Source organism: Panthera uncia, chromosome B1, assembly GCF_023721935.1.
Source record: "Panthera uncia isolate 11264 chromosome B1, Puncia_PCG_1.0, whole genome shotgun sequence".
Classification (NCBI taxonomy): Eukaryota; Metazoa; Chordata; class Mammalia; order Carnivora; family Felidae; genus Panthera; species Panthera uncia.
The window spans coordinates 174188721-174207843 of NC_064811.1; the positions used below are offsets into that span (position 1 = coordinate 174188721).

General features: G+C 37.3%; 1 protein-coding gene across 3 annotated transcripts in view; it reads right to left on the reverse strand.

Annotated features, from left to right (window-relative positions):
• The window catches only part of TNKS (tankyrase), a 212126-nt gene that overhangs the window by 46598 nt on the left and 146405 nt on the right, over positions 1 to 19123 (reverse strand). For all 3 annotated transcript variants that reach the window (XM_049632502.1, XM_049632503.1, XM_049632504.1), the window contains 2 exons: positions 7422 to 7593; positions 905 to 984 (listed from right to left, as the gene is read on the reverse strand). In XM_049632502.1, the coding sequence (XP_049488459.1) occupies positions 905 to 984; positions 7422 to 7593 (252 nt within the window). The remainder of the gene's footprint in view (positions 1 to 904; positions 985 to 7421; positions 7594 to 19123) is intronic.

Here is a 19123-nt window from a genome sequence, read left to right on the forward strand (position 1 = left end):
AAAGAAAGAAAGAAAGAAAGAAAGAAAGAAAGAAAGAAAGAAAGAAAAACAAACGAAACCACAAGACCAACCCCTAAACAAGAACAAAATGCCACCTCTTTCTATCACCCCTGCATGAGTGGTTACAGATAGGAAGTGTATTTATTTATTTAATGTTTATTCATGTTTGAAAGACAGAGAGAGACAGAGCACAAGCAGGGGTGGGGCGGAGAGAGAGGGGGACACAGACTCTGAAGCAGGCTCCAGGCCCTGAGCTGTCAGCACAGAGCCTGACACGGGGCTTGAACTCACAAATCGCGAGATCATGACCTGAGCCGATGTCAGATGCTCAACCAACTGAGCCATTCAGGCACCCCGGAAGTGTGTGTTTTTAAAAAACATATTCAAGATCAGACTATTATTTCATATTTGAAAAAAATTAAATCTATAACCATGTTTCTATACCACAAACAACGGCTGTTAAAATTTTCCTGGCAAGCAGAGTTACATAGAAAAGAAAATCCATCCTCTGTACATAAGTAATTCCAAATGGTTGCAGGATCATAAGAATGCTTTTCTAGAGCAATTGTTGAGAATCTCTTGGAAAAGTTGAAGAAACATTGTTTTGAAATTTATTGTACTATTATCTGGGCTTGAACTAGCTTAGAAATTTATGAGTGTGGCCAAAAGTAACAGTTTCATTAATATAAGTGAAAATAAAAGAGCTTTCATATAATCAGAAGAAAAGTGACTAAAACTGGTTTAATGGATATAAAGCACGTACTAGGAAATCTTCCTGGTTTATGGATCGACTTTGTTTTTCCCTTTCATTGTTTGGATTTGAATGGTTTCACTTATAAGCTTAAAATGAATTGGTTAGCAAAGTTCAATAGTGCCACCCAAGATGTTAAAAGCGCTGATTTACCTTCACAGTTTCCAAGTCTCCAGCTTTAGATGCCTCTAAGAGCCGATAGTCAACATCAGAAGTGCGTATAGGTGTACTTTCTGAATAAAAGAGAGGAGAGATTAGTGTTAGGTTTTAAGGACTCACAGAGTTAAGAAGGAAAATCACTTGGTGAATGGAAAGAGGGATTAAGGGGTCAGAAATTCCTGAGATATAATCTATGGATTTTCTAAACTGTTTTCAGATGAGAAAAAAGTGGCTTCTTATTTCAATTTACATCCATCTCATCCTAAGCCACATTAAAAAAAAAGTATTTATTCTGAGAGAAAGTGAGAGAGAGAGTGGGGGACGGGGGCTGGGTACAGAGTGAGAGAGAGAGTGGGGGATGGGAGGGTGGGCACAGAGAGAGTGAGAGAGAGAGTGGGGGAGGGGGGATGGGCACAGAGAGAGAGAGAGAGAGAGAGAGAGAGAGAGAGAGAAAGAGAATCCCAAGCAGGCTCTATGCTGTCAGCATAGAGTGCAATGTGGGGCTTGAACTTACAAACTGTGATATCATGACCTGAGCCAAGATCAAGAGTTGGATGCTTAAGTGACTGAGCCACCCAGGCACCCCCATCCTAAGCTACATTTAAATAAATTCGAAGACACATAAATCCTTCTCTGTCCCTACTATGCTAGCTTTCAAATCTTCTGGCCAAAACTTGGCAAAAGGGAATAAAGAAACATAGAACACAGTATCAAGAACATCTTTATGACACTTTGGTCTTACAAAGTGCTTTCGCAAAGCTTTGCCATTGATTTTGTTGTGGAAACCTAGGGAAGCCACTCAACTTTCAGTATGCAATGTTTAGCCTTTTTCTTTTTGGCCTCAACTTCCTCAATTTGAAACAGAAATACTACTCCCAAAATTAGTGATCTCAGAAAATATAATCAGTGTACTAAAATTCACATTAATTCACATTTATTGAATGGCTTCAGGGAAATGCAATAAAAAATGCCTGTACAATTGGGAGATGTGACAGAAATGCCAAATGGAATATAATTAGATTAGGCCATTAGGTCCAGATGTATGAAGTTAACAGATGAAGTGTTTTGATTAATATAAACCAAAAATTCATTACACGTAGGCCCAAATAAAAAATTTTTTAAAGAAAACAATGTACAAATATGTCACTCAAAATATGTTTGTGGACATTACGTTGGCCTTTCTACTGCACATGTGTATACACACTCACGTAACACAAAAGGAATGAAGTCCAGGAGATCTGGATTTTAACAGTGATGATGGACAAATCACTTAATAGCTTAGTTTTTGCACCTATAAACTGAGTGTTGGGTTCCCTTAAATCCTCTTGCAGATTTAAAATTACATTATCTTTTGATCAAAGATCCTTCCTTGAGTCCTCTGTCTACATGGGAAGATCAAGTGATGCTATGAAAAGGTTTTAGATTTCAGAAGAAACAACTTCAGCTCTTTCTAAAGTGCTTCATTCAGGAAGAGTGGCTTTTACAGCATAAGTTTTGAGAACTCTTCCATAAAAGATAAACTGTGTTTATTTAGTCATGATATTACTTAGCAGATAAAATGCTAAGATTAAAGGGAGGAGAGGAAAATATTTCATTTAATGAAGTACATTTTTGAAACATCAATAAGTATTTTTCTTTAGACAAGAGCTTATTATTCATTAATTTGTGGAACTGTCGAGGAAAGAAATCAAGTCTTGCTCGTCTTCAAGGTCCTTTTCACAGAGAACATTCAGAAAGCATTTGCTGAACTGACTTCCACCATGCTATTTTATCCTGGGGTCAGTGTGTCTGGCCCACCATCACTCTTTCTTTGGCTGCCTTTATCCTGTTCTTTGTTGTCTCATTTGCCTCCTTTCTCGGTGTGCACGACTTTGCTGCATTAGTGGGTGAGAGAGTCGGTGTGGATATTATGTCTCTGTGACAGTAATTCTCGCAGCTGGCAGAGCTCACAGAAACATCCTTTGGATGTATATAGGTAATATTTCACAAAGTGAAATGACAGTTGTTTATGTCTATAGAGTTAGAACTTTGGATATTTTCAGATTCTAGCATTTGAGGGATACTGCTTGTATGGATAAGTGTTTTCATTCTATCAATTATTTGAAATTGGCATATTGGTCTTGATACAGACTACTTGCAAAGGGTTATAATTTTACAATCAAGCAAAAATTTTTATGCAAATATAAAAATATCTCTGAGAACTATGGAGAAATTCTTACTCCTTGTCAAAGAGTAGAAAGTAGTTATTTAAAGATATTGATTAATTACTATAGAAATTATAGACCTTTGCATCCATTATAAATCCTGAACAGGCTTAGAACAGATTCATTTCTGGGAACAAAGTAGTAGCTGAAAGGATATGTATACACCCAGGAGCTTCATACAAAGAGAAACAGAATTAAAAGAAGGATATAAAAATGAAGTTAAAAGGGAACATAGGTAAAATAAGAGTAGCTGATATGCAAAGTACTGTATCAGTAAATTCCTTTATGAGCACACTGGCTTTTTCAGAGTATGAAATTAAAGATTTCACTTAGAGTCAAAGGCTAAAGATAGGCTTCTAATTTTTTCTCCAATTCTATTCTGGCTTACCAGAATTTTAAAAAGAAAATAAAAGAGAAGAAAAGAAAAAAAAAAAAAAAAGAAAAGAGAAGAAACCCAAACTGAAAGTTCCAAAGGTCAGAAGGCAGTTTGCTATTAAAAAACAAACAAAACAGAACAAAAACAAGTCTCCTGTAGACTGGCTGTCACTGGACTGGCAATAGGTCTTACTGACTTATTTCAATGTGCAAATGTAAGTGGGGATTTCAGTATTTAATTTAGCTCTTATAAATCTCCAAATCCCTACCTCTATAAATGATTAGGTAAAAGTAATGGAATAGTCACACTGGAATATACAGTCAGAATAATTCATTCTAGGGTGCCTGGGTGGCTCTGGTTAAGTGAGTGACGTCAGCTCAGGTCATGATCTCGTGGTCCATGAGTTCAAGCCCCACGTCAGGCTCTGTGCTGACAGCTCAGAGCCTGGAGCCTGCTTTGGATTCAGTGTCTCTCTCACTCTCTGCCCCTCCCCTGCTCACACACTCTCTCTCTCTCAAAAATAAAGAAACATTAAAAAAAAAAGGAGTAATTCATGGCAAGGTCTAGCCTAAACATACTGTTTAAAAAAATTTATCTGTGATGCTGGATATATTCTTTATCTATGGTAATACAGTAGCCACTAGTCATATGTGGTTAGGACAAATGATGAACAGATTTAAAATTTTTATTTAATTTTAGTTAATTTAAATTTAGCCACAAGTAGCTAGTAGCTACTACACTGGACACAGCAGAATATAGAGAAAGCAGGTCTGGAGAAAAAAGTCAAATCTTCTGAAATCATGTTTTAAAAATCTGGTTCATTGGGGCGCCTGGGTGGCTCAATCAGTTAAGTGTCCGACTTTGGCTCAGGTCACGATCTCAGGGTTCGTGAGTTCGAGCCCCATGTGGGGTTCTGTGCTAATAGCTCAGAGCCTGGAGCCTGCTTTGGATTCTGTGTCTCCCTCTCTCTGCCCCTCCCCCACTCGTGCTCTGTCTCTCTCGGTCTCTCTCTCTTTTTCAAAAATAAACATTTAATAAATAAATAAATAAATAAATAAATAAATAAAATTCTGGTTTATAAAAAGCTGCTGACATTAATTTTGACATAAATACTGCCAACAGTTTACAATTCAAACTTTATTTTTAAAGTATTTATTTATTTTTAAACTATTTTGAGAGAGAGTGAGCAAGTGCACAAGTGCAGGAGGAGCACAGACAGAGAAAGAGAGAGAGAATCCCAAGCAGGCCCCGCACTGTCAGTATGAAGCCTGATGTGGGGCTTCAACCTATGAACCATGAGATCATGACCTGAGCCGAGACCAAGAGTTGGACACAACCGACTGAGCCACCCAGGCACCCCTAATTCAAACTTTATTAATGTAAACTATTGGCAATTACTGACTTGAGAGCTGGAAGTGCAGGTTTCTAAAAGTGGATCTTAAACCTGGTATCAACATTATTAGTTAAATGTATCTTCATAAAAATGTTACCCAGAACAGAACTCCAATAACCTGGTATGTATCCTATATGACTGATGCATTCTTTTAGGAGTCATTAGAGATATAAACTGGAATTGGATTAGTAAATTTAGGTACAAGCAAAAAGTCCAGCTAGTACATGGTCCACAGACTATAGATACTCAAGTTGCTCACAGAAATATTAATTTAAAACATTGTATCCTCGGGGCACCTGGGTGGCTTGGTTGAGCATCCAATTCTTGGTTTCAGCTCAGGTCATGATCCCAGGGTCATGAGCTCAAGCCCCGCTCAGCATGGAGCCTGCTTAAGATTTTCTCTCCCTCCCTCCCTCTCTCTGCCACTCTCTCCCACTCGTGTGCATGCTCTCTCTCTCTCAAATAATTAAAAATTAAAAAAAAATTGTCTCCTCTTCCAAAAAACAATTCCCATTTCAAAACCTTTCTAAGGGCAAGATTTTATCATATAATTCTACTACTGTATTATTTTTCCATATCAATAAAGAATATTAAGAATTAAACCAAAAAGTTCTGGCATATCCTATGTTAAGCATTTAATTACCTATTTAATGTTTTATCTTCCAAACAAACTTCTAAGAAGAATTATCAGAATAATTGAATAAAATATTTCATTTGTGATTCAGTATTTAATTTTATCTTTTACCAGAAGTCATATACTCTAATTGCATTGATTTAGAAGACATTTAAGAAACATTAATGGATCAAATCTGCCTAATTTATTCAATCCTTTCTTCTCCATTTTGTCAATTATCTCTAAATTATGCGTAGTATTATTAAGAATTTTTAACGTGATGGCTATCTGTTTGCCTGATTTATGGTTACAATTTAAAGAAACTAACTGAAAATTCAGCACTAAATGGTTCTTGGTAAAAAGCAGAAGAAAAACATTTAGAATGTTTGAACAAAAATCACACCTTTTGGAATTATATTAGAATTTACTGGGAAGGCAGAACTATTTCCTAGTCAAAGCATGATTACCTCCTTTAAGTAAATGTTCTATTGCTCTGTAGAAACAGGAAGTTAAATGAAGTCATGTTTTTCACAGTTTAAACTTGAAATCCTATAACAGGAAATTTCATTCCTTTACGATCTTACTAGTTTTGATAGTAAAGGTGTCCTAGATAGGGCTTACTTCAACTCAAGATCAACCATCTGAGACTGAAGTTGAACGATACTACCTCCCAATGAATTAGCCTGAGGAAAGTAAATCCTAACTACTAGCTCTTACAGTGTGGCACACTCTTAGGGGGTTGGTTAGCTCTGATTCAGCTCTAACACATATGAGCTCCACAAGTCTGGAAAGTTCCCTATTTTAGTAGACAGCTGTGATGCTCAACTGTGTTGTACTTTTGGGGGGTCTTTCAGATATTTGTGGGGTATATTTTTATCTTCTAGTGTAGTTTTGCCCAAGCTATTACTATTACAATAATCATAAATTATTTTATTGTAACTTACTGTCATTCTTTATATTATAGTTAGGGCATTTAATATGAGTTTTTAGAAGGTAGCTGTAAAGGTAGGTCACATTATTTATACATTTCATTTCTGTATAAGAAAAGGGGATGTTATAGAATATTCATTACAAAAAGGGGGCACTGTGCCTGATGGCGTAAAGAACTACTGGGTTACAGGCAGGAGAAAGAAACTGGGACTTGGGATTACTAGTCTGTAGCCTTCCTTCTCCATTTAACTCTTCCAGTCGGTTATGTCATTCTAGAGCAGATATAACCCACAGACAAAATAAAAGGGATGGGAAAGAAGAGTCAATTACACCAAATTAATTCTGTCCACCATTTTTTAATAGCTAGACTGTGTTATTTCCTCTAATTTGGGGGCTTGGGAAACTAATCTACTTTCATATCTGTTTACCTTTGATTTCCCTCAACAAGTTAAAGAGTTAAAATATCTAATACTGTTCTAGGAAGGCACTACCATTCGGCAAGATTTTATAATTATATTTAAGCTAGAAAAAAAAACCAAGATAATCTCATAATGGCACAATGAAGGTAAGAATTACAAAAAAGCAGGTCAGGCTATCACATATGTAAGAACAGTCAATTAAAGATCATTACCATATGAGTGATTTCTAATTTTCTCTATTTGATAGATTTGAGAGCTACCATAATTCCACACTGTTTATATGAGCCTTAAGTCACCTCTGGTTGTCACACCCATGAGTCGGATTTTCAATTTAAAACTGAAAAAACAGAGCATAGGTCTCCTTCTCATGACACCTACCTCACTCCACCAAAAAGCCTGATAGGGAGGGTCTCAGGCTAAACTGGGAGCAAGGAGAGGTATGAGAGATGCTCAGGCAAAGAAAGCCTTCCAAGGAGCTACTTAAAACAAGCGGTGCAAAGTGTGTCTGCTTAGATCGGTGGCCGTGAAACGGGAAGCGGGAAGCCGAGACCTCACCATTCATCTGCTTTAACTCACCGCTCAGAATCTGCTGCACCGCTTCGTTCCCCATCTGCGCTGCCGTAAAGCCTTGTAAGGAGATGATGGAGGGATCGGAGCCGTAACTCAGCAGGAGGCGGCAGGTCTGCAGGTGGCCTGCTAGGGCAGCTCTATGCAAAGCAGTCTGACCAAGAGTGTCCAGTGCGTTCATCTGAAAGATCATTGGGTGGGCACACGGCATTGAGCATCTATTTGTTCCCTTTTACACCCTAGCAAATAAGTTTCTACGAGAAAAATAAATTGTCAAAGGTTTTTGAAAAATGCCACAGACTATTCACTGTTAACCTTTGTTTTCTGCTTCTGAAAAAATATCCCTTTCTTAGTCTCACCACCTTCCAAATACAAATGACGACATACTCATCCTTTCCCTGAGTACTGTCTTCCTGTCCATCTTCCACGCCCGGCCACTCCCCTCAACAACTAGGATGTGAGATCCCTGAGGGAGGGACCCTGACCTGCACTGCCTGCCACATCTGAGATGCACATTAAATACTTCTGGATGAATGGGTTTTACCAAACTTGCTCCTGTAATATAAAGACAGCAGGGTATGTAGGCAAAGACAAAGTAGCTAATTACATTTCTCTTCTAATTTTAGTAAATAATTATAACAGAATGCTCTCATTGAATTACCAACACATTTAACAACCCCCCCCCCCCTCCGCCCAGAAAGATTTAAAGGTTCAGATGTTCCATTTTTAAAACTTTGAAGAGTTATAAAGGAAGAATCATTTAGCTAGTCTTCAGACTGTTTAAGACAACATTAAGCTTTGGAATCACATTCATAATTTGATCAAACCTGTTTTCCAGGAGGTCCCCCAAAATATCCAGGATGCCCCAGTAAATACCCTCTATTCCAATCAGACCACAGTCCCTGTTCATTGTATATGCTGCTCCTTTCAGACAAGCCCTCTGTCTGCCTTTCTGGATTATGAAATCCAGTGCAAGTCTCATCTCTCTCAGGAAGTGTTTTTGTTGCTTATAAAGGCTTGATGATTACTGACTTTCCAAATATCCATGTCAAGTTAGCACTATCTTACAAATTATAACACCTGGGTAGTTTTTGTTCACCAAGTTAAAGTCATGGCTATTGAGAATATGGATTGTATTATATAGGTTTTCTGGGTCCTCTAGAAAGCTCCTCTTAAGGACATGTAGTGAATTCACAAATATATGCTAGTAGGTTATTTTAAGCATTTGTCCACACCCACCAAATAAATACAAGATTAAGGAAAGAAAATATTTAAGACAACTGATCTCTATGTCTCCAGTCTTTCATCATTATTAGTAAGGCGGTCACACTTGTTCAGGCAAGGGTTCATCTAAATTCTTAATGGTGTTTCACAAAATTTGCCATGAAATACTGACATATTTAATTAGATCTCATTTGCCAGCAGAAAAGCGACTGTTTATACAGGCAACATAAAAACACAGCCATTACCATGTATTGATGGAAAACATAAGCTACCAAACTAAATTTCTTGACTTTTTCTATGAACATTTCTGTTACTTCACCACAAGAGAAAAACTTAAAATTGGGAATATTCTAATCATTAATGATTTTCTGGAAATTGCATAAGAAACTCACTAAATTATTTAATCAGAGTGACAGAAATTCTCAGTACAGCTTGTTAAACCACGGTAACATGGTTTGAGAATTACTACTCCAAAATTCAGATATTACCTAAAGTTATTCTTCAGCTCAAACTGAGGGTCTCTTCAGTGCCTTCAAATAACCTTGAATTCTTCAGCATGTCATTTAAGACCATCTGTAATTTACTTTCACACTCCCTTCCTTTCTACTATATTTTTTCATCACAATGTGATAGGCCTGCTATGCTCTAGCTTTATTAGATCACCCTGGAACCCCATTTTATGAAGATGTTCGTTTCTAAAGTCATTGCAAAAGGTAAAGTTTGCCTTTGGTCAATATTATCCTTGAAAATACCTTAGCAATGCAATGGCAGAGACAGACCTAGGGTTTCTCAGTAAATTCAACACTCGTTTCACCTTCAATGTGTGAACAGATCAACCGAACACCAAAGTACATACAGTATCTTTAAACAGTATAAACACACTACGTGTGAGGAGAGGTTCTCTCAATGCATTTGCATGGTGAAACTGAGTGCAATACAGAGAACAGCAGATTCCCTTCTCTCTCTCACTCACCCTGGAGCATGCACTCATGGAGTGAAATCGGGCCCCAAATCACCACTCTCTAACGTTATGTACATTAACTTTTCTTGTTCCACTCCCCCTCTCGGTTTTGGATGGCTGCTTCTGAATGCAGCTCCACTGACACGTATTCTCATTTCTCTACCCAGTAATTATTCTCTTCTCACGCTCCTTACCCTCGCATTTGGCTGTCAAAATTAGAACCAGGTTGTTTACCTCCAAAGAAGTCTTGTAAGGAAGGGATGCAACTAACATTTACTAAGCACTTGCTAATATCAGGCTCTGTTCTAGATGCTCTATTGAAATTGTAAGCGACTTAAAAGCAGAAATTATGACTTAATCTTAAATGTAACTCTTCCCTCTACCCTCCCCACTCCCAGAAATATAAAAGGTATAGGGTATTTCATGGAGCTTCACTAATATCTTGTGAATAAGTGAAAAAAATAATGTATAAGTCGTTTAGAGTTAATTTATAAAAGGAATTTTTTATGTTTAGCTGAAAAAAATTCCAACCATTTGATGAGGACTGATTGGTAACACTAGAAAGTTAAAACCATGCTGATATACTGAAGCTTTGTGTCCTCATCCCTGTTTATGTATAGAAGGCATCTGATCCTTCCCAAGGTAGTATTGTATTCTAATATTTCAGAAAACCAAACTTTCTTAAAGTACAAGACAGATCAGTGTAACATAAAATTCTTTGCTTTAGAAAATGTATTTTTTATAATGAGAGAATTTCCCCCTCAAACTCTAGTTATCACAGCAACAAAAGAATATCTATGGAGTGCTTTATCAGACAACATAGCTGAAGCACTAGAAGTGATAGAAAAGTATCAGCGATATTTAACAGGAGCACTCATTCCATGGAAACAAGTGGAATAATTTGGTGGAACTGTGTACAACCCATAGAATGAACAAGGATGGATGACAGGGAAAACATTAAACAAACATCCCACAAGGGTTTTCGTGAGGAAGGGTTATTCCTTACTAGAAGCAAATGTCAAATTTCTCAGATTCCCCGATCTCAGGACTCCAGGCTGGTCCTTCTATGGTCCAAAGATATCAATGGCAGCTCTGTGCAAACAACTCCATAAATCTCAGCGAAAGCCCAAAAGGATGTCTCATACATCTATTGTAAGAGAGAAGAAACCTTTCCCAGAGGACTTCTCCTCATGCCTGGAACCAGAAACGCTTCCTGAAGCCATGCCTATACCAGTCACTAGCAAGGAGAGTAAGATCACCAGAACTGTGTCAGACCCAGCCTTCTGTGGAGCTCCCAAAACTGAACAAAGTAGAGCTCCACAGAAGAAGGTTGCTGAGGCAAGCTATGGCCCGTGGGTGAATTCCGACCAGGTGACTATTCTGTACTGCTTGCAAGCCAAGAACGATTTTTAGGTTTTCAAATGATTACATTTAAAATGGCTAGAGAAGTATCCATAAAGCCTAAAGTATTTACCATCTGGACTTTTAAGAATGCATTTGCTGATCCCTGTTCTGAAGCAAAGAAGGGGGAAAGTGATTATTGGATGGGAAATCAGCTGTCTGTTGGAGTCATTACTGACCTTTAAATTGATTCAAAATTGAAAACAAAAATTAAAGTCCCTAACTTCCTCTTAGATTTAACTTTATCAACACCCTTAATGTTCTACCTTTGTTTACTCTTTTATCCACCAGTCACGGGATACAATCAGGGCTCTCTACAAGGTGGTCAGTCCAATTTTCTTCCCTCCACATGTGTAGTTCAAGGCACAGAAGTCCAAAATGTATGTGCCTTCCAAGGTTGGTGATAACTTTGTTTTTAGAGGGCAGCAGGAACTATTTTATAGGACTACACCTGTAGCGTGTCCCCGAGTTTTTAAATGGGTCATCTGGCAGGATTTGCATTGCTGCTCTAATTCAGTTTCACAGTAGAAAAGTGATATTTTGGAGCTAGTCTATATTTCACTGTGGTCCCAGAGAGTTACAGGGAGCGTTAATTGTTTAAAGGTTCCCATAAGTTTGGATTTATGACTCTGCTACCATTCTGTAAGTTACACAAATGGCAAATGATAGTAATTCACTCTACTGATGGAGAAATATAGGAGATTAAATGACTTGGGCATGTTATCCACAAAATCTATAAATGAAAGCACTGGCTAAAAGGGCCCACCAACGTACAGAATATAGCCCATGACCTGAAAGTCATGCGTTTGTGTGTGTGTGTGTCCTCTTGGCTTTGACAATTTTGACTCACACATTGACAATTCTTCACTCAGTCAAAAAACAGGCTTAACAACATTTAAAATATTCTTTAAATGTAAGAATCAAACTCCTAAAAAAAACCCCAAAATACAGTCTTGTATTATACATATAATTAAGTACTTAAATGGTCATTCAAGCTGAGATAACTAAATAAATGAGATTGCCACTCACAGGATTCTTCTAAGAACTTTCAAATTAAAAAAAAATATATGTATAAATATATGCATATACATATGTATATTGCTCTCTGTAAGTTTTGTTTTTAACCTAAATGATATATTTGACAGACTTTATATATATACCACCATTAACTTATTATTCATATTTTAAAGAGATACAACCTGTGTGTGTGTGTGTGTGTGTGTGTGTGTGTGTGTGTGTATAATTTGAAACCACCAACATACATATTTCTGGAAGAATTCAGGGAGTTTTGCATCAGTTTTTGTGACCAAGTCTTCTTTAGAGCCAATCCTATTTCCATCACAATCTCCACCATGAGGATATGATATAAGATGCCATCAAAGATGCTTACCATTCAGCACCAAGGAGATTATTTTCACTGAAGTACAGAAACTGACTCAAATAAGAAAAATGCTACATATGTGTGGTTAGGACTTGGCTTGAGAAAAAAACATATCTGGCAGTTTTAGAGACAAAATATATTCCCCCTTTTTCCCTTGTATCTAGAGAAAGAAACCTGAGGTATGCATTTTTTTTTTTCTATTTCTGAGTAGTAATTAATGATTTTCCTATAGAGGGTAATTAGATACATGATACAAAATCACAATGGCATCTGGCCTGAAATATATGTCTTATGTCTTATGTCCTGTAGGACATAAGACTATGATTCAGGGTAGCCTGGGTGGCTCAGTTGGTTAAGTGTCTGACTCTCGGTTTTGGCTCAGGTCATGATCTCACGATTTTGTGAGTTCAACACCCGTGTTGGGCTCTGTGCTGACAGTGGAGCCTGCTTGGGATTCTCTCTCTCTTCTCTGCTCCTCCCCTGCTCACACTATCTCTGTCTCTCTCAAAATAAATGAAAATAAAACTTAAAAAAAATCATTAAAAAAAAGTATGATTCAAATATGCCAAAACAATCCTGAAAACCCCAAACCAACTATAAAGAAATGGCTGAGGGGAGCCTCTCAATATTCGAATCCGTGTGAATAGCCTCGTCTCAAAGTGCTAACCTCAAGACTGAGTTAATCTCTCGCCTAAACTTAAAGCTATTATTGTCCACATCACTTATTTGGTAATTAATCATGAACGGTTCTGTGATGTTGCTGTAATTAGGCATTTATTGTTAACTCACATTATAATTCTACTTTAGCTGCTGAACGTGGGTATATCTCAATCTAAACTGGGTTTCAAGTAACCTGAGCACTGAAAACAGTCTCTGTATTCCTTTAGCTAGAATGACAATGTACTTTCTCCCCAATCAGGACACTCTGAAAGTGAAAGTGAAGAGTTAAAACAAAGGCATTAACACATCTGCAAGAGAGGAGCAAAAGACAGGGATTTGAAATAGGTCTATGTCCTGGTAGACAGACTATAACCTAGGGAACAGGTGGCAGGCATATTATAACATAGTCTACATTTCTGTAATTGGCCTTATAGGAGAAAGTAGCCTTCTAGGAAGTATCTACCTTCCTGAAGCAGGATTCTGTGCAGGCCACCTACCTGTTCAAAACTTCCCAATGGCTCTCTCAGTATTATGAGAACAAAATCAAAACTCTCCCATCGAAACTACCAAGACCCTGCTCCAACGTATTATTTTCAAGATTTTCATTATTCTCCTTTTCAGTACCCCTGGGCTCACTAATTATAACTCCTGACTAACTGCTTTCCTGCTTGAGTCATTACTTGAAATATTATTTGTATTTTGCCAATTTCTATATATCTAATCCCTAGACATTCCTAGCTGAAATCCTACTTTCTTCATGAAATTTCTCCAATCTCTCCTCCAGCCTGTTAACCACCAATGGAAGTAACTGTTCTCTGAATAGCAATCTACCCATACTTCTCTTATATATCACTTTCCAATGTGTATGATAGATATTGGCGTTGACTATAGTAGATAAGACTATTACTAGATTTTAAGTCCCTTCAGAGAAGACTCTTGATCAAATCCAAACCTCATATATACCCCACAGTAACAAGTGCAATGCCTGGTACAAGTTGGATGTTCAAAAATGGTTGGTAAGTAAATGGTTCACAAGAACAATAAATTAGTAAATTCTGATAATACTGTTTTCATCATACTAGTGTGTATACTACATGAACATCAGACTCTTAAGATATTCTCTAACCAAAAAATATATATTCTTTCCCTAGAAATTTGAAAGAAAAAAGAAGTTAAATGCCAGTGTTGACAGAATTGTAAAATATTGAAAATAATTAACTTACTTTATCTGTAGTAAGAGTATAATTTAATTTGATTTTAAAGTTTTACAGATATTTACAGAGCACTGTTATAAGGAGGATAGACATAATTAAAGCCTCTCCTGTGAGGAATGAAATAGACAAAATGACCACAATTTAATTCTTAACTCAAATTCTGATACAGCAATCAATATTTTACTTTAAAGGGTTTTTAATCCTTTAACATTTACTAGCTGAACTCGAGTGTACTATTATTTGCAAACCTTCAAAATTCATGTGGAATTTTAAAAGAAACAAAAGAGATATATCATAATGGTATGTGTTTGCTTTGCTTTATTAAAAGGGCGCTCACGTTCTCACATGCCCTGTGTGAGAAACGACCTCCTGAGCAGAGCTGATTGGACGAGTGGGAGCCAATCCGATGGCCGTGTGGAACAAACTGAGATCTCATTCAGATTCTCCCTTTCTCCTCCCTGAGACTCAGGAGAGACTGTAGCTGCAGGTGTTATATTTTTAAGACAAAGACTCATAAAACAGGGGCTACCAAGTCCATATTTAAGCCATAGAGAAGTAAAACAGAAAAATGTAGTCTATTAAAAGAATGAAGCAGATGAACTAAGACAAACACAGAAAAGAAACCCAAGCGACCAGAGAGAGAGAGAGACAGACAGACACACACACACACACACACACACACACACAGATAGAGAATGCAGTCGAGGTACTCAATAGTTTCCACATTCCTTGTTCTAGTCTTTTGTAAATCTCAGCTACAATTCCTGTAGATTATTTCTATCCTGTAGATTATTTCTATGGGATAACAATATGGGTAATCTCAGAAAAGTAATAAGCATACATTTATATAAGTATAAAACAGATTTCCATTTGTGCTTACTCTAGATTCAATTGATCTGTTACTGGTAACTAAAATGTTTCTGAGACACTGGGCCTTTTGCTCTTTGTGCTGATATGCTCAAACTGCAGATAACTGAACGATTAGAGATACTTTACATCTATAGCTTTGAAAGCATTTTAACATCTTTGGGCTAACAGAAACTGCTTATCAACCCACCTCTTGAAGAGCATTAATCAGATCCTTATAATGAGATAACACATTTCCCCAAAGTGAGCAAAGACTCTTCATCACTTCTCAATGTGAGAAATAAGCCCACTTAATGCCAATTACTATTGACACAATTTCTTCTTACATACAATATAAATAAATCTGTCAAATTAAGACAAATGAACAATCAAACTTCTCCGTGTTCCACACATTTAACAGATGCTCAAGTAATGACAGAATAGCAAGTGCTTTTCTATATGAAAAAAAAAACACTTTTGAATTAAACCTTTCATTTTTAGGTATTAATAATACCATATGCAGTTGGGACTTAAGTTCTACTTAATAATGATAGCAGACACAGCAGTAGCAATAGAATGTCAGGGTAGGCTAACAGCAATAAAGAAAAAACTGCCACATGAAGGATAAAATCTTCATGTCTCTCCCATTTAGGCTTTATAGCAATCTCGCAAAGCAGGGGATTGGTAGAGATACTTGACTTTTTTTAGAAATAGAAATTTACTCCACTATAAAAGTTGATTTTTCAAATGAGTTGGCTAATACCCCCATTTTCTTATAACTCTCCTTTCTTTATAAGCCATCTGTTTCCTATCCTTTTTCTGACTACTGCCTGCTTGCCCCTCCAGATTCCTACCTATCCTCCACCCTGCTCGATGTCCTGCTTGATGTCCTGGGAAACTTACTTAATATGGATCATATCAATGGGTTCTTTTGGTCTTTAAGTTGCTACATTTGGACAATGGGAGGGAATGGCAAGAGACTGGTGGGGAGCAGGGGTGTGAGGGGTAGGGGTCAGATATACCCCCTATCAAAGGCTGCAGGTGGTGTCAGGAGACCTTCTCCAAATAGCTACCTTCTTCTGCTTCTTTGCCCCTTTGGGCCCAGGGACGATAATGTCTCCCCATTTGCTGCTATCCCTTGCTCATATCCCTAAACCATGCCCACCTTTGTATATAATTCTTTTATTAAACTTTCCTCAAATTACCCACTTTGAGTATGCCGCTTATTGCCAAGACTCTGAATATAATTCTCTGCCCCTGTATCTTTGGAACACCTCCTTCAAAAGCTGCCAAAGCCTTTATATAAAAGTTGTTAAGTTAAATGGCATTGCCTACCTTGATTTCTCTTTGTAGCACCTGTTACTTCTTCACACTCCTACTGTACTCAGTAGACACTGTGATGGATCTTTCAGTTTTCTCTTCCCATTGCTGCCCTTCAAACATGGTAATTTGCAAAGGTCCTTTCCTAAATTCTCAACGCATCTCTCTACACTTTCTCTACCTTGGAATGCATGATCACTATGTTCATGGCTTTCCAAAAGATCTTTCTAACCCTACCTAGACTGTCTTTCACACTCTAGTGCAATTATTTCCAACTGCTAGTGATACTAAATGTCCCTCCCTATCTCATATCAACTCTAAGTACAAAATTATCAAGGCATAGGAAACCAGTATTTCTCTCTAGCTTCCTCACTTCCCTGAACTGTACCACCCTTTTCTAAGTCTGTTCTAATGCCCGATTCATTTCCACGTATATAACTATTTCTTCATAAGTTACTTTCATCTTTCTCTTCCTTCATTACTCATGCCATTAAATTGGATTTAGGATTAGCTTCAAGTTTGGTAACTGCATAAACTTCAAATTGGTACTTTCCACAGTATCTAGCATACAGTCTTAATCATTTTGCATCTCAGTATTTCTTGCGTTAATGGATCAAAACAAATTATAAAGGAACCGATATATAAATCTTACATAAAAATTTAGGTGATTAAGGGAAATATGTAACATATGTCTGAAAAGACAAATATGGAAAAATACAGTGCTCATATTTACAAGTAATTAAAGTATTGCTTGTATGTCAGATATTATACCACACACTTATATATACATAAGCTCATTTAATTTTTACACACATACACACACAGGTATCAATACACACATAATCACTTATGGGTGAATTAGGATTCCAGAAAATTAATTCCAAGTTCACGGGACTAGAAAGTGGAGGACTGTACAGTGAAAAGTATGCTTGTCTGTTACATTCCCAGTATGTTTAGTTTAACATGCATAGTGAACCTGAGCTTTATCATCAAGCTTTGAGCAAAAGAATGTTTTGGCTTATGTAAAGATTACTAAGTTCTATCTGTCAAACTAAGACAGATTAGTTCATGGTATTAGATCTCTCTATCCAATTCTCTGCCTTTTCTGACTTATTAGCCTTAGCCTGGGAACTTGACATGAGGAGGGAAAGGAGGCAGGATGGTGGAAACAGTGTAAGGGTTGAATCCTAATCCAAGGGTGGTGCTGCTTGATCAGAAGGTGTTTTTAGAATCAGATGGAAAGCATTAGTTGTCCAAAAATCAAATTGAAACCGTGAGTTCTCCAGAAAGAACACTAAGCAAGCAAACAATGGGGCCCAAAAGTAGCTAAGTGAGTTTTTATCAACACATTAGTCACCAAATATGCCAACCCTGAGGGACATCAGCCTGAGTTGGAACCAGGGAATAACTGAGTGCGGAGGATGGCAACTACTATTTATTGGTTCAGAACCCTGATTCAGTAGGATTTATTTTCCATTTAAAGGGCCTAAATAGCAGGAGTTCTGGATTTGGATGAACTATAGTGGAAGGACTAGGGAGGGTAAACTAGTCTAAAAGTCCTTCTGTATCACCGACAGAGTGTTTAAAACTGCACATACCCCACTGATGAATTGAGACGTTATCGATGAGGATATGCCGTGAAGACGAGGAGCAGAGTAAGGTTGAGAACCACAGAGCTAGAGCAGGGCTGACTGGGAGAGCTTAGAAACGCGTGCTGTTTTTCACTGAAACGCCATGAAATAAAATGACTCATGGGAGAAAACAAATAGGTATTTTTCAAAAAGGAAGGGCATTGTTCATGGGTTTTCAAGAACGTTATAAATGCCATAAACTGTTTTTAAAAATGGGTCAGTGGTAAACAAAAATGCTCTTAAGTATAGCAGAGAGTCCACTTAGCTTAGTATTTTCTGCTTGATGGAGCAACAAGACATTATTTATATAACAATGCAGGAGTTGTACCCTCAGAACAGGTAATAAATTGGTAGAGTGCTGTTCCCTCTCATTCTAGGTCATCCTGACTTTTTTAGATAAAAATACCAATTGTCCTTTTAAAGCAAGGATATCTAAATTATTGGACTGGGAACCTTATGAATAAAAAAATGTTTTGAGAAACCTCTCAATATACATATGTGTTCATCTGTAACCTTAAGAAACAGTGCTATACTAATATATGAGAGAAACATATAAAACCTATATAAAAAGAAATTACAAAGGATGGGAAAGAGATGACACAATTAAAAATGAAAACATTTTATACTAATGTACAAAATACCTTTGGGCTCAACTAAAAAACCTTAAAAAATCTTATGAAAATTGCAATGTAGATTTGAGGATCTGATTCTAAGTTCATTTTCAATAGCTGGTCCCATGGACCATATTAGCTCAAAAGATGGGAGAGAAACAAGTTAGAGCCCCTGGAAAAAGTGCACTCACTGTTAGCAATGCCTACTAAATCACAATGCTTATTTTTTAAACATTTTTGGAAGTTTATTTATTTTGAGAGGCAGAGAGAGTGAGCAAGGGAGGGGCGCAGAGAGAGAGAGAGAGAGAGAGAGAGAGAGAGGGAGAGAGAATCTGAAGCAGGCTCTGCACTGTCGGTATGAAGCCTGATGTGGGCCTTGAACTCATGAACTGTGACATCTTGACCTAAGCCAAAAACCAAGAATCGGATACCTAACCGACTGAGCCACCCAAGTGCCCCCAC